This window comes from Polychytrium aggregatum (genome assembly GCF_025602895.1).
Source record: "Polychytrium aggregatum strain JEL109 chromosome Unknown BJ171scaffold_1, whole genome shotgun sequence".
Taxonomy (NCBI): Eukaryota; Fungi; Chytridiomycota; class Chytridiomycetes; order Polychytriales; genus Polychytrium; species Polychytrium aggregatum.
In genome coordinates, this window is record NW_026516203.1 from 412,534 (window position 1) to 433,814 (window position 21,281).

The 21,281-nt window shown below is 58.5% G+C and overlaps 6 protein-coding genes across 6 annotated transcripts; 2 read left to right on the plus strand and 4 right to left on the minus strand.

Annotated features, from left to right (window-relative positions):
* Positions 1–51: 51 nt before the first annotated feature.
* BJ171DRAFT_560904 (uncharacterized protein) lies at positions 52–4,419 on the minus strand (the record flags this gene model as incomplete). The annotated part of the gene is made up of 13 exons (XM_053113218.1): positions 52–238; positions 385–420; positions 508–648; positions 754–840; positions 952–1,340; positions 1,611–1,845; positions 2,020–2,211; positions 2,418–2,579; positions 2,680–2,856; positions 3,078–3,266; positions 3,427–3,518; positions 3,755–3,851; positions 4,051–4,419. The coding sequence occupies 13 exons, from the start codon at positions 4,417–4,419 to the stop codon at positions 215–217; spliced, it is 2,190 nt and encodes a 729-aa protein (XP_052971702.1). The 3' UTR covers positions 52–214.
* A 595-nt stretch (positions 4,420–5,014) lies between these two features.
* On the plus strand, positions 5,015–6,288 carry BJ171DRAFT_594660 (uncharacterized protein; the record flags this gene model as incomplete). The annotated part of the gene is made up of 4 exons (XM_053114539.1): positions 5,015–5,031; positions 5,136–5,338; positions 5,626–5,813; positions 5,947–6,288. 4 exons carry the CDS (start codon positions 5,015–5,017, stop codon positions 6,208–6,210), a joined length of 672 nt encoding a protein of 223 aa, XP_052971703.1. The 3' UTR covers positions 6,211–6,288.
* Positions 6,289–6,446: 158 nt separating this feature from the next.
* Positions 6,447–8,363, minus strand: BJ171DRAFT_4209 (dihydroceramide delta(4)-desaturase). Its single transcript, XM_053107461.1, has 3 exons — positions 7,475–8,363; positions 6,976–7,216; positions 6,447–6,835 (listed from the first exon to the last, which is right to left on the minus strand). Exons 1-3 carry the CDS (start codon positions 8,118–8,120, stop codon positions 6,601–6,603), a joined length of 1,122 nt encoding a protein of 373 aa, XP_052971704.1. The 5' UTR covers positions 8,121–8,363; the 3' UTR covers positions 6,447–6,600.
* Positions 8,364–9,364: 1,001 nt separating this feature from the next.
* BJ171DRAFT_484562 (uncharacterized protein) lies at positions 9,365–12,637 on the minus strand. The gene is made up of 4 exons (XM_053109005.1): positions 11,674–12,637; positions 11,299–11,381; positions 11,033–11,099; positions 9,365–10,795 (listed from the first exon to the last, which is right to left on the minus strand). Exons 1-4 carry the CDS (start codon positions 12,172–12,174, stop codon positions 9,446–9,448), a joined length of 2,001 nt encoding a protein of 666 aa, XP_052971705.1. The 5' UTR covers positions 12,175–12,637; the 3' UTR covers positions 9,365–9,445.
* A 365-nt stretch (positions 12,638–13,002) lies between these two features.
* Positions 13,003–16,785, minus strand: BJ171DRAFT_484564 (YjeF N-terminal domain-containing protein). Its single transcript, XM_053109006.1, has 8 exons — positions 16,396–16,785; positions 15,937–16,196; positions 15,666–15,740; positions 15,265–15,523; positions 14,739–15,155; positions 14,324–14,574; positions 13,828–14,074; positions 13,003–13,535 (listed from the first exon to the last, which is right to left on the minus strand). Exons 1-8 carry the CDS (start codon positions 16,508–16,510, stop codon positions 13,228–13,230), a joined length of 1,932 nt encoding a protein of 643 aa, XP_052971706.1. The 5' UTR covers positions 16,511–16,785; the 3' UTR covers positions 13,003–13,227.
* Positions 16,786–17,754: 969 nt separating this feature from the next.
* BJ171DRAFT_608846 (uncharacterized protein) lies at positions 17,755–21,248 on the plus strand (the record flags this gene model as incomplete). The annotated part of the gene is made up of 9 exons (XM_053115241.1): positions 17,755–18,137; positions 18,242–18,370; positions 18,484–18,789; positions 18,930–18,990; positions 19,124–19,345; positions 19,499–19,674; positions 19,807–19,876; positions 19,997–20,129; positions 20,344–21,248. The coding sequence occupies 9 exons, from the start codon at positions 17,755–17,757 to the stop codon at positions 20,748–20,750; spliced, it is 1,887 nt and encodes a 628-aa protein (XP_052971707.1). The 3' UTR covers positions 20,751–21,248.
* Between the last annotated feature and the right edge of the window lie 33 nt (positions 21,249–21,281).

Genomic DNA, 21,281 nt, shown 5'->3' on the forward strand with positions numbered 1-21,281 from the left:
GAGCCACCGCAGCGAGCATGACAACGCCAAAGTGGCCGAGCAAGACCAGCTCCTGTTTGCAGCATGTTGGATGCACACATATATTCAACAGCCAGAGACAGGGCGGCCGCGAGCTCGATTCGACCATTCAGTCCATCGGGGCACCCTGTTTTCAAACCAATGCCCTTTGGCATTGTGTCCGATGGGCATCTCATCCGCGGGATGCTCCTGTCACCTACGACGAATTCTCTGGATTGTTCTATCGAGAGTCAAGCAACCAACGAGCACACACCACAGCCAGTCAGCCAGTTGATCAGTCAGTCAGTCAGTCGGTCAGCCAGTCAGCCGAGCACCCGACTAAAGCTGCAGCGGTGTGTGGTATATATCAAGGTATCGCGTGCTTACCCGGAAAAGATACTCGGCCAAATAGTCGATCGGGTCCTTTGCGCACCAACAGGTTGCCGTTAGTTTGGACAATCATGCCAACATGGAGAATCGCCGTCGCGCGCCACCATCATGTCCAAGTACCTCTGGCCGGATCTTGCAGACTTCAATGAGCCCCGAGGTGAGGGTCGGCATGACGAATTTCATGAGGTAGTTGCGCAGCGGCACCGACTGTGCCTCGAGGACGTCTTGTTCTTGTTTTCGCACTTCTTCCATGCGGGCATTCTGGAGATGGATGGTGTGGCAGCAAAGTGAATCGAATTGCTCCGCATCGATGCCAAACAGAATATGCGCCATCTGTCCTGTTGCTCGGGCAATCCCTCTCCATACCCATTCGGCGACGGCCTTGGCGTGTCGCTCGGCTTCTTCTTTCTCGCGCTTCTGACGCTCCTCTTCGGCGAGGGCAGCTTCGCGGATCTAGATCGTACCGTGGTGGATAGCCTCAGTATCGATTGGAATTCGTCAGGTTGTCCAGGTGGCGCGGCCAACTGGGGAGCATCACACTATGCAGCGCATCTGTGTCGTTACCTTGGCCTCCTCGGCCAGCCGCCTCTTCTCTGCGAGCTGCTCCGGAGTTGGTCCGTAGTTATGGGGCTTGCCAATGTGCTTGATGATCGTGCCCATCACGTCCTCGGGGGCCACGTTCTCGACGGCAATCGGGATCGGGTGGATCTCGAGCTCGTCGAAATAGTTTAAAACGGTGTTTTCATCGGTGTTCATGGCCCGGAACTCCTCCAGTCGTCGGACAAGGGCCTCCTCGGCGTTCTTGGTTCCGGCGATTGCGGACTCGGGCAGGGCCATGACGTTCTCTTTGATGTATTCGTCCGAGCACTCCAGCGTCAGCACAAACTCGGGTATGGTGAGATCGTCAACGTTTGGATTGCCCTTGTCGTCCTTGCCCTCGTCCTCAGGGGCAGCTGGCGGCAGAGGCCACGAAGGTCATCAGTATGGAGCACAGTCGAGCAGTCGGGAAAGGAGCAGCACGGGCATCGATTCCAAAAGGAGAGCGAGGCTCAAGTAGATTCGACAGAGCATCACGGCATGCCAGCATCTCGCCCCCCCCGGGCAGGAACGACGGCACATTGCAGAGGTTCAAGCAATGTGGCAGCCGTGAGAATCGGCAACATCAGCCCATCGATCTCGCCCGCTTTTCAAGGCGCAGCCGCGGGCATGTGCCTGCAACTTACGACGGAAGAGCTGTGTGGCTTCTTCAAGGGTGTTTGGGAAACCGTCGAGAATATAGCCTTGGTTGCGACAGGGCATCGATCGCAGCTTCTCCCGAATGAAGTTGATGATGTGCTCCTCGGGATAACGGCCGTTGTTGGCCTTGGCTGCTTCCTTGAGCTCTTCCAGCAGCTCCTTGTCAGCCTCGGTATCGTCTTCCTGCTCGTCTGCGTTGGTCGAGCCGTTGACCCGACTCTCCTGCGACAGCCGCCGATATACAAGCACTCTGCTATCAGTTTTCCTTGATCACACCACGGCCTTGTGCTCTCCCAGCGTCCCAAGTATCCACCGCTCGGACACGACATCCGTACTGAAACACCGCCGAGCCACCATGTCCCTTTCATCCCGTATTCTCTAGCTGATGCAACGTACCAGTCGATCAATCGCCGCCTGGACGGTCTTTTCAACTTCAATCAGGTGGATTTCGTAGTGTTCGGCAATCTTCTTGGCGAAGAAGGTTTTGCGGGAGGCCGGGGGTCCGTGGAGGACAATCTTGAGCGGAGAAAGACCGCGGGCATCCTTATATTCCTGCAGAAGCTGTGGCAGATTCTCGACCAGACCCGACTGAGAAACGGAGTTGTGTTTGTTGTCGGTATCAGAGCATGGTGTTGTAAACACGTATCCGCACGAGTGCGTGCGAATGTAAGTGCATGCGGATGTCGACGGTGACGGGCATTGGTGTGATGGTTGCTGGCCGACTGCCTCGATTGGTGAAATCGGCCGTGCTCAGATTGGCCGGTACGAGCGCTGGCCAGTGCAACTATCCTCACCTCATATTTCCATTCAAACGACATGTCCTTGACATGTCCAGGTTCCAGCCTCAAGTTGACGAGCAGCATGTCGTAATCGGACTGAGTTAGCCCGTGGTACAGAAATGCATGCTCCTTTGGAACCTTCTTGACTTTGCCGGTCGTCAGTGCCTCGCTGATGGCCTGTGATTCCCCACCCCCGTGAAGGCAAGCACTCGGTCAGACAACAGCACGACTCGGCTACTCCCCAACATGCAGTCGACCGAGACCCACTGGAACCGACCTTAGTGATCTCATAGAGTGAGTGCTTCGAGTCGTCAATGGCAAGCATATACTTGTTCTCAGGCTGGGTGTCGGCCACCTCGACAACGATGTTGCATAGGTCGTCCAGATGGATGGTGGGCAGAATATTGTTTCCCTCGCCGTAACATATCAGCTTCTCCTCGTTGTGCCACCCAGCCTGCACATGGTTCAGCGACGGCGGAGATATCGCCATGAGAATAATTCCTTGGCTTTGAAGCTCGGCCGTGATGTGTGCGATACCGGCTGCTTGCAGAGATATGCAATCTTTGCTCCCTCGCTGATCCCGACGTTCCGGCGACCCATTCCACCGCCGCCGGCCATATTCCCGACACCGCTCGCTCCTCTGCAGGCCGGTTCTGTCAACATCCCCTTCCGTACCTTCAAGAGATAGTGGAAGATGCTGTCTCCTGAATGGTACACCAGACCAGAGGCAAGCACGTATGTCTTGAGGTTGGATTTCTTGCCGAATTTGATGATGGATTTTTCGGCCGCGATATGCAGTTTGAAATTGGGATGCGCCTTTCTTCGGCGGTATTCGTCCTCAGCCAGGAAAGCTTCAGGGTCATCCTGCATATAGCCGTGCACCGATAACGACAACGGTCATCAGCATCGCCAGAGATTACTCCAGTTCGGTCAATCAGGTGGCTGCCACACCGCTCGAATAGCACGGCTCTACGCCACGCTCATCGCTGCCGGTCTCGTAGAGAACCAAGGTATGAACACGTACGTGATCCATCTTTGTCTTTCCCCAAGTCATGATGGAGGACACTGCGATGAAGATCTTGGGCTTCGTGAACGACTCGGACTGTTCCGAAAGCACTGCGCGACCGCAACGATCCAACGATGCAAGCGGGGACCGTTATTCAGGATGGGTATGGGCCATTATGTGGTTCAGCACCAAAGCATATTCATCCCTTTCCGTCCGCGGGTGCTGCGACGCTGTGTCGTTCAGATGAGGTCTCGGGAAGACCAGCACGTGGCGCAAGCGACTCCGGTCAAGCCTCTCGGCACCGTGCTCTGGTCGATTGGCGCCATTGGCCTCCTCGCCCACTTACTCTCGATGGCCCATGTGGCTTCTTCACACGACGTGATCAAGTCGTAGACAATGATATCGGAAGAGAGCAGCGCTTCCTGCAATGACTCTTGTGTTTCCTGGATACACAAATGTCTGACCGGTCAAGCTTGCGGGCCAAAGAGTCTTTACAAAGAAACGCACTTCATCATACTCTGCATTTGCTTACTAACGCCAGAACGCCTCTGAGCTGCTCAAAGACCCTGGCGGATCTCAGCAAGCGCAAGGGACGCTGAGGAATGCTGCCCAATCCCGCACCGGACACTGGCCGGTACCTACCCCGACAGTCTCCTGAACCCACTTGGGTTTCTTGCCTATGATCGCAAACTTTTCAATGGCCAGCCTCCGCATCTCGTCTCGCTTCTTGTCCCCGGTCTCGAACATATGCCCCGTCACGACCGGGGCCGGATCGCTCAGCGGGTCGTTGTCGATGGTCCGAACTCGCGGACTGAATGTGCCGACGACCGAGTAGGTCTCTTTCTGCTTCTCCTCGGTTACTTTGGGCTTGTCTGGGTCCTCGATATCTTCGGGCAGCTCCTCTTCGTTGTTTTCCTCCTCCTTCCGGGACCCAACGGCCGTTACGCTGAAGAGGCGGCTAATGTTGTGCCCGAGGGCACTGTCAACGTTCGATACAAAAACGCGTGGCATTTGCGTATTCTGTTCGGCAGGCGATCCACGGCGAGATATGGGTGTGGTTTTGCTCCGGTGTCGATTCTTATGACGGAAACTGCGGCCGATGCTGGGTTTGCTGGCGAGATTCGGGTGTGGGTCTGCGTGGGAACTCGCGCCCGAGGATGTCTGGGAAAACCCCCCCCCTCAGCACCATCGGCGGACTCGGGATTCCCTGCATCAATCACGGCGCCGGGACTCTTCGGCTGCCTGGGACAGCAGAGCACTGCTGCCGCCGATCCCGCCACTCACACAGTCGCATCGTCTCGCTCGATTGGCCGGGGGCCGACGGGCTGTCCAGTTCGCGCCATTCCTTCCAGCCTCAACACTTGGCCCGGAGAGCTCCTGCCCAGCGCCGCGCAACTCGATACTGCCGCGGCTGGGGGGAGGGAGGGAGGTTGAGGGCTGCCTGGGATATGAGTTGCGACGACGGAGAGCCGGGCGGGAGATTGCCGTCGCAACAGCTGTGTTCTGCTTCCCCGCGTCCATCATCTGTTTGCAACGAATCTCGAGTCTCGCAAACTACACTGCTGCCATGTGGCTTGTAAAAATCGCTCTCCTGGTGCTTCTCGCCATGGCACTCCCCGTCAGGTACGTTCGGGCCGGTGTATTTGCGGCACGCATGGGTTTCCCAATGAAAGCGAGCGCGATCGTTGGTGGTTGTCTGCTGATGCCAGCGCGAATCCATGATGCAGATCCACCCCGCAGCTCAACCCAAACCCCGTCAAGGCGGCCGATGAACCGCAAGGGATCGTGAAGAGCCAGCCCAAGCAGTGCGCCGGCGCCGTCGCCGAGTACGTGGCCGATATCCTCAGATACTGTGGTGTAGGAGACGCCACCCGAACCAGTCTCTCGTCCGATACGTACTTTGAGGGCATCCTGCAGGCGGCCTGCAATGGTGAGTCTGGAGTCCGGCACAAGGACCTCGTTGCGCCGTCTCTCTCCTTCGCTTCGTCAAAGGCATGATGCTTTGCGTAGCTTCTATGGCCAAGAAAGGGCGGGTCCGACAGCCCAAGATGCTCTGGGTTCGTGGAGATATGATGGAAACAGAGGCGATCTTTGCCCGGCAGGCTCTCACATTCGGTCTTGGTGACAAAACTGACTTTGTCTGCTTGAACCATCCGTATATCTTGGCCGTCCGGAATGTCCCCTGGAATGTCCCCTGGAATGTCCATGGGCCCCAAGATCCCAGGTGCGCCCATGCATACAAATCGCACGCCCCGGTGATCCAGCGGCTGTGCGAGCCCAACGAAGTTGCCGTTGTTCAGTTCTGGGGCCACCGGCTCTCGTATGTCGTCAAGGACCTCATGCCCGGCGGCTTTGTCGACCCGGTCACCCATCCGAGCTGCCAGGTGATGGCCTCGAACGGCAAGGTTTGGAATTGCAGGCCCTTGCGCCGATTGGGGGAGCGGGTAGCTTTGGCTTTGTCGGCCTCCAAGTCAGCATACAGAGCTGCTCCGGCATTGCAGTCTCACGGCAGTTTCGCTCTTCTCATTTCTCCGTCAGCACTGCCTCGCCAAATCCATCGTGGCTCTCATGGAGCTGATGCGGTTCATGGACGGTGGCGAAAAGCTGCTGGGTCTGCGGGAAAGCCTGTGCGATGTCCGCCACTGCTATGCCGAGCTGTTCTCACGCGAGTACAACGAGGACGACGACGGCACCAATGTGTTCGCGATCAACGGCCTGCACCTCTTCACCCCGCAGTTTTCTGTTCTCAAGAGCTACATCAACGGCATCTGCACGAACTGGCTGTCGATTCCGATCTACTAATCCTGGCTCAAGGCCGCACCGATTCCGCGGCGCTGAAGCAGTCATGGGACCCTGGAGCCTCTACACCTCACTCCGCGAATGATGAATGAGCGTGTGTGTATATTCATGGTCCAGAGAAGTCACAGGTCGACACTCGGAAGCAGGGAGAAGCCCCGCTTCGCCGTGAGCACTGCAACAGTCTGATGAAATAGTAGTAGCATAAAGCGCACACACGCACACAAACATGTTCTGTGGCGTCCCATAGGAGAATCTCGAGGTTCTAGATGGAGGATGGTGAGATTGATGCACAGAGAAGGAGGGTGATAGAAGGATCAGAGGAGGGGGGTGACTCAGCACGCGGACAGCGACGGTGACATTGCCAGCCGCCAGGCCGCGGCGGCCTCCATGCATCTACTCGGCGTCGCCGCTGGTCTTGGTGTACTGCTTCTTGACAGTTCGCTTGACACGGTTGTATGGGGTGATGTGGGGGAAGATGATGAAGTTGACGATGGTCATGACCCAAGACTTGACCTGGGGCAGGTCGTCGTAGAACTCGGCGGCAATGCGGCGGACTTCGGGGAGACGAGAGCCAGGGATTCTGGGGAAGTCGTGGTGCTCGTTGTGGTAGCCGACGTTGTAGGCGAGGCTATGAAAGCAGCAGTAGCGCAACGGGTGAGCAGCCGGACGCATCGGTAGCGGAAAGAACGGTGCACAGGGCGACATGATTTGCGAGCAAAGGGTGATTGCGCGGGGACATCATGCTCGAGAAGGGGATGCGATGCTTACAGGTTCAGGAGACCATAGTACGAGTAAGTCTCGAAGCCCTTGACAAAGACGTAGTGCTCGGCGATAAAGTGGCCGGACATGGGGTGCAGGCAGCCCGAGAGGAAGGTGCAGACGGCAAAGTACCAGAACGGGTTCATGCCCCAGAAGTAGATCATGGCACCCATGGCGCCAAACTGAGTGACCCAGTTGAAGACGTGCCAGCTGGTGAACTTTTGCTGCTTGACGATCATGGGGCGGAGGGCTGTTTGTGATGGGCACCGATGACGAGTGGAAGGGATGGAAGATGAGTGGTGTGAGAGCACAGCAAGCGCGAGGAGCGTGAGAAGTGAGCGCCGACGGAGGCAACATGACGCAAGATCGGGCAGCACCCGCCAGAGAGGGCGACACAGATACTTTCAATTCAGCCATTCAGGCTGGCGGGTCGCTCATTAGCAGAAGCAAGGCGCATCTCTGACCAGCAACAGGTCTAACGGTGACAGAAGCGAGCGGTGAGACATACCGTAGAAGAGGATCTGGAAGGTGCAGAAGAACAGCTTGCCAAGAGTCGACTTGAACAGGCGGCCCTCGAGAGCCGTGGGAAGATCAGTGTCGATGCCTTCGACGCCCTGCATGTTGTGGTGCTCTTGGTGGTAGCCGCGGAAGGCGGCCCAGTAAGGGAACCCGATCGGCAGGTTGGCGAAGGAGGCCAGGAGCCGGTTGTAGAGAGGCGACTTGAAGGCCAGGAAATGGGTGATCTCGTGGATGGCGAGGAAGAGCGAGTGGGTCATGGTGGCGCCGACAAAGTAGGCCAGCAGCCAGAACTGCAGGGTCCACATCTTGTCCCTGAGGTAGTAGGCCAGGGCAAAGTGGGTGGTGACGAGGAAGAAGACCGAGTACTTTGTCTTTGGGCACGGGCCCATGAGCTTGTTGATCTCGGGGTATTTCTGGAGAATGATCTTGCGGCGGGTGGCGTGGGGCTCATCCGAAGTCTCCCACATGAAGTCGTCGCTCTTGGGGAGGGTGGGGAAGCCGACATCGGAGGGTTTGGTAGGAGGGTAGGGGCCCTTGAAGGGCAGGTTGTTGGTGTTGATGTTGGCGGGGAAGGGCGAGGCCGAGAGATCCAGGGCCGAATCGACAGAGCGGGCGGTCTTGCGGGGCACGGCCATGGCGACAGAGGACAGCGGCGGTATCAAACGCAGGTCAAGGGGAGAGAGGAGAGGGTGGAAAGACAGATGGAAGCAGCGTTCCAGGAGGACGACTGAGAGTAGTCTGAGGCGAGTTCGGCAGCTGGGGAGACGGCTCAAAATAGGAGGTGCTCGCCGGGAAGATGCGGTGGGCGGGGCGGGCTTTAAAAGGAGCGAGGAGGGCGACAGGACCGATCAGACGAGAGGACAGCTCAGGACAGATCAGGCAAGAGGACGGGCGCTGAATCACCGGCGGAGCCAGACGAGATGACTCAAGCGACGAAAAAGGCGACGCTGGGGGGAAGGGGCGGCGCGCGGCAGGACAGGCGGGGGGCCGTGGGCGTGCGCGAGTGGCGAGTGGCGCGCGGCGCGCACAAGCGGCTGTTTAGGTGCGTAGGCGTCTGTGACAATGGCAGTGCCCATGGCAGCGTCAGTGGCTGCGCGCACTGTGTGCTGAGATGCAAACTGTGTTTCTGCGTAACAGGCCCTTGCACAGCGCCTGTCTGTCTCGGGCATTGGACACACTGTCTGCCAGCACGCGAGCTGCAGCAGCGTCGCACGGACGCGGTTGCTGCTGGCCGAGGCGCGCCACTCTCGGCCGCTCTCGGCTGCTCTCGGCCGCTCTCGGGACTCTCGGGACTCTCGGGACCGTGGCCAACCAGCGCCGGCCAGAGCATTTTGTGCAGGGAGAATCACACGGCACAGCGCCCAGCGTCGTTCGCATCTGCGCTCTTGGGTCTGCGCTCTTGGGTCTGCGCTCGGTGCACACTTGCTCCGTATTCGCAGCAGGATCCGCGAGCAGATTCTCCACACCTGCAGAGCAGATTCTCCACACCCGCAACGCAACCCTCCGTGCCGAAACTGCTGCCTTGCTGTCGGCAAAAACGCGCGTGGATGGATCGGGACGGCTCCTGCCAAAAGAGGAACGCCATGTCGCACGGCATGGATGTGGCTCGATCCAGACGAACCACCCAGCATCGGCACTTGGTTTAAACGGGACACTTTCACACGCTGATGGCTTGTGGATTGGTTGATGTTGATCGATCTGGCTGGACGGCTTTGACTGGCACCCAAACCAGCGATACTACTCTTTGCTCTGCTCTTTGCCTCCCCTCTTCCCAGGTATGTATTCTTGCCCTGACCTGCAGTGGCTGCATCTGCAGCGACTCGCTGGTCCCCGTCGTGCCCACTTGACAGGGTGTGTGATATGGTCCGACTACGCCGTGTTTGTCTGAATGAGACGATGTCTCGTTGTTTATTCGACTGATAACATCGCAAGCCAGCCCCGCAGCATCCGCGCAGCCGCCTCATGCGCCCTCGCTGCGATCCCACATGTCTCCAAATAGGTCCGAGAACAGCTCCTCGCCTCCCGTGCCGCCGCCCATTGGTGTCGAAAAGAATCCGTCGAACTGATACCCGCCCGTTATCGCGCCAGATGCAGGATCCTCATCGTCGTCTTCGGCTTCGTCGTTGTTGCCCAAGCCGGTCTCGCTCGTCATCATCGAGAGCTCCGATACGCCCTCGGTCATCGGATCCGTGCCGCCGAGACTCAGCAGCCCGTCCAGCGGCGCACCGAAGAGCTGGGGCGTATCCTCCGAGTTGAGATATGGAGCCATGTCGAGCCTGTCGCCGAGGCCCTGGGAGGACAAGAACGTGGACGGGTCGTCGTCCGCATCGGGCATCTGGATCGCATCGGTAAAGTCGAAAAAGTCGTCGTCCAGGATCGGCGCAGGCGCACGCGCTTCGTGGGCTTCGGCGTTGCCTCTGTGATCGCTCTTCAGGTGAGCCGAGCCGCCGAGGGCAGCATGAAGGATTTGCGGGCTGGGCACGCCGAGCTGTAGCGTCGACTGTACAGAAGGAGCCGTCGCCATCTTGCTACCCATCCCGCCGAGGATACCCGAGGAATCCACGACATCGGAATCGATCTCAATACCGACATCAACATCGGCGCCGCCGTCGACATCGCCATTTGGCGCCGGACTGTCTTCGTCGTCGATAGTGATGGCCTCGGCATCGCCAGCGCCTTCGCCGTTGCCGTCCTCGTCGTCGTCGCCCTCTTCCTCAGACTCGTCTTCGTCCGCATCGTCCTCTTCATCGGGTACATAGTCGTCGTCATCATCTTCTTCGCCCTCCCCCTCGGTGTCTTCCGTCGAGACCGGCGCGCCATACCCGGGTTCATGCTCGTCGTCCTTGTCGTCATCGGCCTCGTCGTCATCCAAGAGATCAGCCGTCCTCTCAGCTACATCTCGGCGACGACTGGCCCCAGCGCTTCGTCCTCCAGCCTCGGCCGCACTCTTGATATTCATGTATCCAAGAATGCTGGCTTCGCGGCGGGCCAAATACTCGAACTGGTTGTAGTGCTGCTGCAGCTGCTGGATCGGCCGGACGTCGTGCTGGCTCGGAAACACAAATGGCGGTACGGGGACATAGTCAATCGAGTCGGATGGATCGGACTTGGAGTCGAGCCCAAGGACGGGCGCTCCCATGAGCTCGAGAATGCTGCCGATCCTTTCGTCGACGGACTGTGGGTGCACTCCTTCGGACAGGCGACATTGCGAATCATCAGTCGGGGCCATGAGCGGCGGTGATCCTGGTGTGGGTTGAGACTTTGACTGCGAGCCCCGGGCTGCAGAGTCGGTTGATGCTGAACTTGACGCCTGATGGGTATTTGTGTGGTCGGATTAAGTCGCATGGACGATGGACATGGGGGGGGGAGGAGAGCATCGAGCGTGGATGGGATAGGATCACCCCGCAAAGCAAGACATGAAGTGTGCACCGCCGCCAAAGTGATCCATGCGGATCGGTAAAGTGCGTCGATGCAGGTTCCAACCCTGTCGCCACACAGCCGCAAACAGCTCATGCAGCCTACGCCATCCAGCAGGCGGCTACCTTACCCTGAGTCGGTATTCATTTGCCGCATTCGCCAGCCAAAGTAGGTTTGCTTGCAGTCTTTTTTGATAGCTGGCAGAGAACACCAACACGGCCGAGCGAAGGAGAGGGAGGGCATTAGCACCAATGCGAAGTCGTCCGTGACAGGGACGCCAAAGAGCAGCCCAGCCCGCTTGATCAACTGATGCGATGAGGCCGCCGGACAGCCAAGCATAGTGATGAAGCAGGGAAGAAGTAGATCAAAGCAGGCGAGGCTCTCGCTAACGAGTACATTTTAATGTCTTGATCGACCAGCCATCCATTATTTTGGGCCTCGAAGAGAATGTTGATGTACTGCTCGTTGACTTCAAGAATCTATATACCGAGTGTATGCAAGCAGGCAACGACACGAATGGCGATAGAGGCAAGCGGATCAGCAAAGAGGCGATAGAGATACCAGGCAGCTTTGAAAGCCACCCTAAATCGGGAGGGGGTTGATCAATGAGCGCCATGGGATGAGTCGGCAGTGCGCTCGCAGGCTTCGACACAGCAGCATTCCTTGGCCGCATCGATAGCGCAACAGTATCAAGAGCAGCTGTGTCAGCACAGCCTCGAGGGTGAGGATGAGGATGAGGAGGAGACGAGATCAGCAAGCAAAGGGACGCACATGTTGGATGAGCGAATGCGTCAGCTTGGGAATGTGAACATAGTTGGGAATGGGCGTGGTGGGATGGGTCATGAGCGAATGTGTGGCAGATCGGGACCGCTTGAACTTTTGGAATTGGTTCGACGGCACGCCGGCGGGTGCTGATGAAGAAGGTGCATGGGCTTGCGAGGGATGGTGATGGCCATGCCGGCTGTGATGGGTGTGATGGCTGTGGGCGTGATTGTGGTTGTGGCTGCGATGATGACTCGCCGGATATGCCGGCTGGGGTGGCGGGCTTGGCAGATCAAACGATGTCGGCGGGTACAGCTGTGAGCCTGCAGTTGATGGTTGGGGAGTCGAGAGCGACGGTGTAATGGAGGTCGATGGAGACAAAAGGTGTCCTGCGGCTGCCAGAGCGGCTGATCCCGTCGTCATTGGCCGCCCCGTCGAGCTCCTTAGCTTGGATCCGGCCGCTGACGACGGAGACGCCGTGTAGGCAGCGCTATCATTATCGCCGATCATGGCCGAGGGATAAGTCAGAGGGTCTGGGGAGGTGTGATTCCGGTCGGTCGGGTTGGGGGGTTGGGGGAACGGGCTGGAGCCGATGGACGGTCGAGGGTGCTCAGCGAGAGCGAGAGGGGGGAATTAGATGCCCGAGCCCGTCCGGAAACGCCAGGAAATGTCTGTGTGGCTGAGCCGGTCAATGACGGAGAGCGACGTGGTGGCGATCTGTCTTGCCGCAGTCGAATGTGCGAACGAGGACCCAGCTGCGTCGCAGCAACGCCGATCCAGCTGGCACGGGGGAAGCGCAGGGATGAGGGATCGGCCGACTGAAGTTCGGGATGGAGCCAGCTGCTGCAGCTCTTCACTCGGCCGTGCTGATTGGAGTTCCACCACCGGCAGTCTCGGGGGGGGGGATGGCTCGGTCGGGGAGGGGCAGATGGAAGGGAGAAGGGATGGGTGGACTGATCGATGGATGGATGGATGGTGGAAAGAGTTGCGGTGTCGTCGCCCAGGAACCAACACCAGAGCAAGGGCTGCGACTGCTTCGCTCGGAACCCTGGCTGCTCGCCCCAACCCTAGCTTCATTTGTTCACAAAAGGCAATTTTGACCAGCCAACTCCGACTGCCACGTGGACGGACAGGCATGGCGGAGTTCGAAACCCTGAGCACCACGAAATCCAACCGATCGAGTCTTCCGCTTGCTGTGTGCCATCTCGGCACAGGCTACAGCGGATGGACTAATGGACTGAGCCCAAATCCGTCGCGCGCTACTCTGCTGGATATCCGCGTCCACCCTGGTTAGCCCCGGTTCGTTATAGGGACATTTCCCCACGACACAGCAAAGGCTGGGATGGTCAAGGTGAGATTTCAGATGCAATGCAGAGAGCACAATGGAATGGTGAGCCACCGAGAGATAGATAGAGTTTGTGTATGTGAGGGAGGGCGGGAGAGGGGAAGGAAGAAAAGCAGAGTCCAAGGACCAAGACCATGGACAGCATCCATGGACAAACATTCACGAACGAGACAATGCAGCGTCCAGTGCCGATTTCATCTGGGCATCCAGGGGTCGGGCTATTCCTCCCCCAGCGGGATCTCCTCGAGTCCAACGACAAACTTGTCGCCAAACGGCGGAATGTACCGGATCTTGCCGATGGAGCGTGCTCCGAGCGTGCCCACGGGACTGGCGCCAGCGCTGATGTTGAGAGGCACGGCTGCTGGGCCGTTGCTGCGACTGAGCTTCTGAAACACAATCTTGGGGATGCCAATGTCCGCGAGCAGCAACTCGCCAGAGATCTCGCGGGACGGCGTTCCGGTCTTGGGGAGGCCCATGGCCAGGGTCCATGTCGAATGGATGTAGCTGGTGGGGGCAGTGGGCTGGCCTAATGGTTGTAACGCAGTGCAGTGGCGACGAGCCGGGGAAGGCCCGAGGAACGCCAAGGTGAGTTGAACAGGAGAGGTGAAAGAGCCGAGGATAAGATGTCACGCACAGGTGCCATGCCCGCATGAGGGCGACAAACGGCCATCACAGCCCGTTGTGCCATACGAGTATGCTGTCCATCGCCCCAAACATCGCCCCAAGCATCTCCCAAACGCACCCGCATCAACCACGCCAACTACTCGAATTGTGCCCACCTCCCTCAATCTCCCAACATGCCCTTGTGATGCACGTACCAACCACGCCGTTGATGCCAGAGGAAATATCCAGGCTCAGGGTCGGTGCCTTGTTGTCGTTTGCCCATTTGATCATCCCCGACACCATGAACCGCTCCGACTCGTTCAGATCCAGCAGGCCTTGCTGAGCCCCAAAGATGGCATCGATGATCAGGTCCACAGGTTGCGAAAGTCCAGGAAGCTCTCGGGCAGATCTGACAATGCTCCCGCCCGTAGGTATGAAGATCTTCCTTTGGTAGGAGACCGTCTAGGGAAGGGCAGGATCGACAGTGTCATGGTGTCAGCAACGGGCAGCACAACCCAATTCGACGGGACGTTGGCGGAGACAACACGACTACAACAGTGCAGCCTCAATCAGCAGTGGCTCAGCAGGATCGATGAACAAGGACGTCTGTCGTTGGTGAGACGGACCGAAACAGGGCAATCTGTGTGCATACAGCGCTTGCCACTCTCAGCGATATTGCGCCGCTGTAGTGTCTAGAGAGCGTGGACCTACGTTCGAGAGATCCTCATCGCTTCCGATCAGACAGACAATCACTTGGCATTCGTGGTTTGACAGGTGTCGAGCCGCAGCCAAGCCATATGCACCGATCCTGTTATTGCCTGCAAGAACCGCAACAATAGGCGGGGAGTTGTGATTGCCCGGCTTGATGCGCCGGCTGCCTCCCAGAGCCTGGAGCACCAACATAGCCGCGCCTCGGCCGCCGTTCTCGATGAGTTGCTCTTCGTTTGGCCCGGTCTCCGTTACTGGGGAAGCGACCGAAACAGTTCAGAAAGAACACGCCTATCAGCACTGGCGACTGCGAAGCACACACAATGAAGACCACCCAACCACAGGACTTGCTGTCTGTGCACGGATCGTTCCTCAGCAGCGCGACGGAGCGACGGGAATGATCGCGTCAGGCTCTCACCGGTAATTCTCTCGATCTCGGCCATTTCAAAGGGCGTTACGGAGGGCACGGGTGTGCCGAAATAGGTGCGGAATCTTGTCCGCTTCAGAGGGCCATGGTACTGGTCGTCGATGATGCCATCTTCCTCATTTTCAGTGCTCTCAACCTCGGCGTCGTTGCCGGTTTCGTCTCCGCTGAGGGCCATCTCCCGGATGCCAAGCTTGATCTGCCCGATGTTTGCGGACTGGGGTTTGCGGCGGTTCAAGTTGACGAGGAGATGGTCGGCGGGTTTGGAGTCGGACGAGGCAATCTCGGCAAAGATGCTCCGCTTGTCAAAGAGCTGCAGCGACGACTGAAAGTCGAAATCGTCGGTGTACTCGCCGACGTCGCTGTCGGCCCACTGGTTCTCATCGTATCGAGGACCGTTGAGCCGGCGATCTGTCGGGGGATGGCCAAAGACAAATCAGTCTTGTGTCAAACACCGCCGCGACGATACACCAACCACACACATGTTGATCTGTAGCTGAAAGCGCTGCTGGCGACCTACCGAGCCCAGGGTCGCGGCTTCTCCTTGGTGAGCCCGTGCTTTTCCCGCCGCTACTTGGGTTCCGGCTTCGGCTCTGGCGAGGTCTCGAAGGGCTGGCATACAATCCCCTGGAGCTGCCCGTCTTTGATCGTGCCATCGCAGGAGACGCGGCCTTCCTCTGGAGGGAGCTGCTCAGGACAGCAGAGGACGAGTTCAGGGAGGACTCGGCGGAATGTGGGAAAGAGGGCCCTGCTCCATCGGCTGTGCCTCCACTTGTGGCCTGGAACGATACAGTGGCATCGTGGTGCGAGTGAATCGGGTGAGTGTTGTTGCAGGCTCTGTCTGGCATTTGCATCCTTGCTGTGCCAGACAGCCGTCTCCACTGCAGTGGCGATGATGATGGCACAGAGCACGATCCTTACCGAGCGTGCCAGCGGAGGGGCTTGTCCAGAGATAGGAGCGGGTTGTGCTAGACCATCGGGTTTTCCGACCGAGAACTGAGATGCGATGCGGAAGCTTGTCAGGAGCGGGTGTGGAGACGCCAATCCGGGTTCCTCAGCCAAGGCACTGGCAAGGGGATGCGTGCGGATGTGTGGGGGAGTTGGTTGGCGGGATCGCTGGCACGGATGCGAATGCATCGGTCCGAACGAATGTCACCGGAGAGTGCTCCAGTTGGTGCTCCAGGGGCCCTACCGAGAGGATGGCCGGGTCGACAAATGTCTGGTTGGATTGGGTCGGGGCTGTGACTGACGAGCGATCCTGCCGATCCGAAGCTGCAGCGAGGGCCTGAGCCGGGCTGGGGTGCAGCGGGGGACTGGGGTCAGACAGCGGCCGAGCGGATGCGAGCGAGTGGCCCGGAGGCTGGGTGGCCAACTCGATATCGACAATGTCCGAGCCAGGGAGCTGATAAGTCGGCAAACGGATCTCTTGGCCGTGTGGGGCGATGACTGTGACTGAAGACACGCAGGGAGAAGGACGATGGATGGGTTAGGGACGTGGAGGACAGATGGGCAGCCGGTACCGAGGATGGGCTGCAGAGCCAATGCGGCCATTCGGCAATTGTTCTGAGCTGGCCGATCGCCGCAGTTCCGGAACCGATACGCTTCGAGCGAGGGGCAGCCTCGGCTGCATCACGATCGGAGATCCACACACCATTCTCGAGCAAGAGGAGCTGCGTGGAGACGTCGATGTTCCGGACCCGGCCCAAGATCTGAGTGCCGCTCTTGTGTTGCAGCCGAACATCAAGCCCGACGAAAGTCGATGCCATTGCTGCGGCAAGATGTCCTCCAAACTCGAACGGCTGTCCCGCCTCGAACAGAAAGGGCGGAAGGGAGATTGAGGATCCGAGGAGGGAGTGGGCGACCTGGGCTTGGGCAGACGGCACGCGACAGCGATCGGCTGGAGCGGCAGGTATGAGGTGAGGGAGGGATCGGAGACGGTTGAGAGATCCCCGAGAGTCGCCTCTGGGGCAGAGCAAGGAAGAGGGGAGAGGCGAACACGGCCAGCGGGAGGGCCGAACAGGACCGGGGGAGCGAAACGCGACGCTGCGATTGGGGCGGCGGTCGATGCTGCCGACGGAATACTCCCGCATCGATGGGCCAGCCTGGTGCAGCCCAGTTTGACTCGATGTCGCTGGGCATTCCGGGTCCTTCTCCTCCTTATACTCCACCTCCCTCTTCCTCGCAGCCTTGGTGTGTCTCGGGAACGGACTTGTCCTTCTCAGCGGCATTGGGTGGGCATTCTCCCGCTGGGCTGGCGGTGCTGTGGCGCTGTGGCGAGGTCGCGTGCGCAGCCATTGCCAGAGTGCGGCTGGCCACGACGGCCAGACCGGCCAGCCGCACTCTGGCGTCCATGGATCCAGCCGCCCTCGCCGGCTCGAGCCGGTCACGCTGGCAGCACGGGCCAATCGGATTTGTGGGCTGGCAATCCGCGCACTGAGCGACGGCAGCAAATTCACGTGAAGACATGCCGAATCGGGAGGCCTGTGCAACACGGCGGGCCGAGATCCGCCCACATGAGCACGCAAGGCGCCCGCGCACACACTGGCTGCGGGGCATGTGCTCCTTGGTTGGGGCGTGGCCATGAGTCGCCGTGCGACACTGTGCGACGGCGCAGAAGCTGTGGAGGGAAAGCCAAGGATGGGGAGAATACACCAGCAACGCACAGTACTGTGGACACAGCACAGTACTCATACACTGTCAACGCTGCAACACACCACACAACACAACAGCACAGCACAACATAGTACACACCCCACCACTCGCACATGCTTTCACGCTCCCATTCCATCGACGATAAATGCCCCTGATCTGCGCCGCGGAGAACGGGATTCTCTGGATTTGCTTGATTTGCTTGATTTGCCTGCTTGCGTCCATCACCACCCGGTATTCTCCCCTCCCCACCATCCGACATTGCTTCCTGGCGCTTGCTCCCATCCGCACCATCCTCGCCCGACCCTCGCCCAAGCCCGCCCAATCTACCGCCATCGCCATCGCCGTCGACGCCGTCGCAATGCCCATCGGCCACTCGCCCTTGAAGTACCTCGCCCTGCGCTCGGCCACCTTCCTCGTCGACTGCATCGGTCCGCTCTCGCTGATCTACTCGAGCTTCTATCTTTACAACCTGTTTGTGCACTTCAACACACCCGCATGCCACAGTCCGCAGCACGGCCTCCCGCTGCGTCCTGCAGCCACCTCGACCGTGTCGATGTACCCAGCATCGCTCTATTCGTCGATCGCGACCTCTCTCGATTCCCGCAACCTTGTGTTGCTCCTGTACGTCTATGTCCTGCCCATCTATATGCTCCTCGAGGCCGCATTCTTCATCCGCTTCCGCTACTTCCTCAACAAGTTTGATGCTCCCAAGCACGCTCCCCGCATGTCCTTGCGCCAAGTGTAAGTGCCCCCCTCCCCTCTGTGTCCTTCCCCGCGACAGCATGTCGTTGTTGCTGTTGCTCCTGCTCCTGCTGTTGCATCGAAGCACCCTGTAACCGCCCGAGCTCGACCGCGATCGATTTCGTGCTGTCGGTGGCGCATGTCGGTGTGCCATTGCGGATTGCAGCTTGCCCCAATGAGCAGATCCTGCATCGCGCAAGCCCTCCATCCCAGCACTCTCGCCTACCGGCACTGTGGGTGGCATTGCCACGCTCGCAGGTCATCGCACAGTCACTCTGTTCAGTCCATATACGCTGACACGGTCCCTACCCCGGCCCTGCATACCGACACCCCATTATCCCTCCAGAAAGCTGCTCTTTGCCCGCATCATGAACGAGAACGACACTCCGGACCAGTTCCGTGCCATGGTCGCTGGCTGGTTCTTCTGGAAGGACGATCAGATGTGCCAACTTCAGTCCTCCGAGATCAAGTACATCGGCACCGACAATCTTCGGGATTGGCTCGCTTGGGCATTTTTCTCGCTGCCGTCGATCCCCGACCCGGACGACACCATCGAGGGTGTCCCATCTTGCGCTCTCCTAAACGACATGGTCTCGGTCATCGAACAGCGCATGGACGTGCGTCTCGAGCAGCCATCAAATCCAGCGATCGGGTATGTTCGGAGAGTGTATCTCACGCTCCATGAGCCGGGGATGGTTGCGTCTCGGGCTGGCTCGTGATGCCGATATCCATTCATGTGGCTAACGCTACCACCGCTGCTGTCGACGTCGCTTGGGAACATGCGCTTGACAGAACCGTCAAACTCAACTTCAACGAGATCGAAGCCTTCTCCAAGCCTCTGTTGGTCTATGCCGTAAGTACTCGTGCATGCTGGCAGCTTGCTGGTGTGATTTTGTCACATGGCGCCAGGCAGTGCGCCGTCTTATTGAATGAACTCAGTCGGCTTACCTGTGCGCCACCGACGTGCTTGCATATGTGTCTTCCAGTGCGTGTTTGTTCTCGAGTCGTTGGCGTTCATGTTCTTCCGATATTGCGGCTTCGTCCGCTTCATCAAGAACGAGACCGCATCGCCGCAGCCCGAATCGGCCGAACCTTGCGTCCCCTATTGGCTCTACGCGCCCCAGAACCCGCAGCAAGGTCTCTCTCCGATTGTGTTCATCCACGGAATCGGTGGCGGTCTGTTCTGCTACACGCAGCTCATATACAAGGTATGTTGCCCTGGATTGAGACAGCTGAAGCGCGCGCCATGCGGAGAGCACTGTGCAGTATTATCACCCTTGGCTTCGCGCATCACCATATCTCGTCTACTCTGACGGTGTCTCATTCCGGCTCGTTCCACCACGGTGGTCTTCTTGCGACAGATCATGTCTTCAAACTTTGAGCGTCCCATGTTCCTCGTCGAGCTGCCTTTCGTCAGCATGAGGCTGGTGGATCGCGCCCCCACAATGCTGCACGCCGTCTCCGAGATTGAGGAGATGCTCACGGCTCACGGATTCAAGAGCGCAAACTTTGTTGGCCACAGCCTCGGAACGCAATAGTATGTCGCCATGCAGCCCTATCCCGCTGAATTGCAGCGCCTCCAGCTCGCCCTGCCCTCTTGCATCCCGTCAGTGTTGCTTGGCACATCCATGCTCACAAACCTGGGCCGACCAACGTCTTGTCCTTGCAGCTGCTCGTGGATCGTCAAGCACTCCAAGATGGTCGATACCGTTGTGTTGATTGACCCCATTTGTTTCAAGGTAAGCTTACCAGAGTCGTGCTCCTTTCGGGCTGGCTCGCTGGCTGGGTCGGATACTCTGATCCCTTCTGTGCTGACACTTGGATCGCGTCCGCGCCCACCCTTTCCCACATCCGTCCAGTGCTTCCACCCCAGCCTGGCCTTCAACTTTATCTACCGCGTTCCGGGCAAGAACACTGAGCAGAAGGCGAACGAGTTTTTGATGCACTGGCTGGCCTCCCGCGAACTCTATACCTCGCACTACATCTCCCGCAGTAAGTCAATACTTGTCGCCATAACTACCCAGCTGGTGGTCATTGTGGGTTTCACGGCTGCGCCGGATTCCGGCTCGAAGACTATGGTCTTGCATGCTGTTTATATCTTCGTATGGTCAGGAGCATGCTGTTAGTTGGGCCCGACACAGGACGATCCATCCAGTGATCAGGAGGCGGCGGTCCCTGACGCTCTGGACCTGTATACTCCTCCTAGACTTCCACTGGTTCGACACCGTGCTCTTCCCGGATGACCTCCCCAAGGGCGAGAGCACCCACGTCATTCTCTCCGGAAAGGACAATCTGATCGACGCCAAAAGCGTCCACAAGTACCTTACCAGCCACGACGTCAACACCACCACCTTCTGGGACTTGGATCATGCTGAATTCGCTCTGCGGCCCAGCGTCCAGGACTCGATCGCCGCAATCGTAAACCAGACCAGCCAACACGGCGACTTGATCTGGGCTCGCCGATACCGAAAGCTTCTCCCCGAGACTAAGCCTCTCAAGGACGGACTCGCAGCCAACGCACTTGCAGTTGATGCTGCTGCTGCTGTCGCCCCGACACTGTCCAAGAAAAAATCCTTTGACGCTCGCTGGCGAAGAAGAAAGATTCGCAAGTGAATGGCGGTTGCGGAACCACCCAACCGGTCAGGAGCTTGGCGCTCCCCCCCCTCCCCCGAGACTCCTGCCATCGCCAGACGGAGTTCCGACCCAGGAACGATGTCTCCATCGCCTCTGCGGTTTGTGCGGTACTCACACTGCATTCCGATATGATACCATCAAGGCACGAACTATGGACGCATTACTGGCGCGTAGCCCTCGACAAGGCTCCCCTTAATTTCATCATGTTTTTGGTATCCGCAACCCAGCGAGGCTCCATCTCCTCGCACTACCAACATATGCCCTCTCTCTCTCTCTGCACTCTATCGGTTCCATGTCCGCCACACCATTGTCTTTTGGTTACCATCTAAAACTGCTCTGCAATGGCGCTGGAGGTGCCCCAAGGCGCTGAGATTGCCGTGCACCCACGATCCCTTCTTTCATCTTGGTTAATCATCGATTCTCCACCATTTTACAATGTGCCCGTTTCTGGGTCCAGAATACACATGCATCTGCCATAGAGTCTGGAATCGCAATGTCTAACCGGCGTTT

What these genes read in the sequence shown, in the direction of transcription:
- BJ171DRAFT_4209 (XM_053107461.1), bottom strand. Translation starts at nt 8,120, where the DNA reads ATGGCCGTGCCCCGCAAGACCGCCCGCTCTGTCGATTCGGCCCTGGAT. An exon ending in CTTCCAGATCCTCTTCTACG is followed by an intron (nt 7,217 to 7,474) that starts GTATGTCTCACC and finishes CATCACAAACAG; the next exon opens with CCCTCCGCCCCATGATCGTC. An exon ending in TACTATGGTCTCCTGAACCT is followed by an intron (nt 6,836 to 6,975) that starts GTAAGCATCGCA and finishes CTGCTTTCATAG; the next exon opens with CCTCGCCTACAACGTCGGCT.
- BJ171DRAFT_484564 (XM_053109006.1), bottom strand. Translation starts at nt 16,510, where the DNA reads ATGGCATCGACTTTCGTCGGGCTTGATGTTCGGCTGCAACACAAGAGC. An exon ending in AAGCCGCGACCCTGGGCTCG is followed by an intron (nt 15,156 to 15,264) that starts GTAGGTCGCCAG and finishes ATCCCCCGACAG; the next exon opens with ATCGCCGGCTCAACGGTCCT. An exon ending in TGGCATCAACGGCGTGGTTG is followed by an intron (nt 13,536 to 13,827) that starts GTACGTGCATCA and finishes TACAACCATTAG; the next exon opens with GCCAGCCCACTGCCCCCACC.
- BJ171DRAFT_484562 (XM_053109005.1), bottom strand. Translation starts at nt 12,174, where the DNA reads ATGATCGGCGATAATGATAGCGCTGCCTACACGGCGTCTCCGTCGTCA. An exon ending in CGCATTCGCTCATCCAACAT is followed by an intron (nt 11,382 to 11,673) that starts GTGCGTCCCTTT and finishes CTCGGTATATAG; the next exon opens with ATTCTTGAAGTCAACGAGCA. An exon ending in GTCGATCAAGACATTAAAAT is followed by an intron (nt 11,100 to 11,298) that starts GTACTCGTTAGC and finishes GTTCTCTGCCAG; the next exon opens with CTATCAAAAAAGACTGCAAG.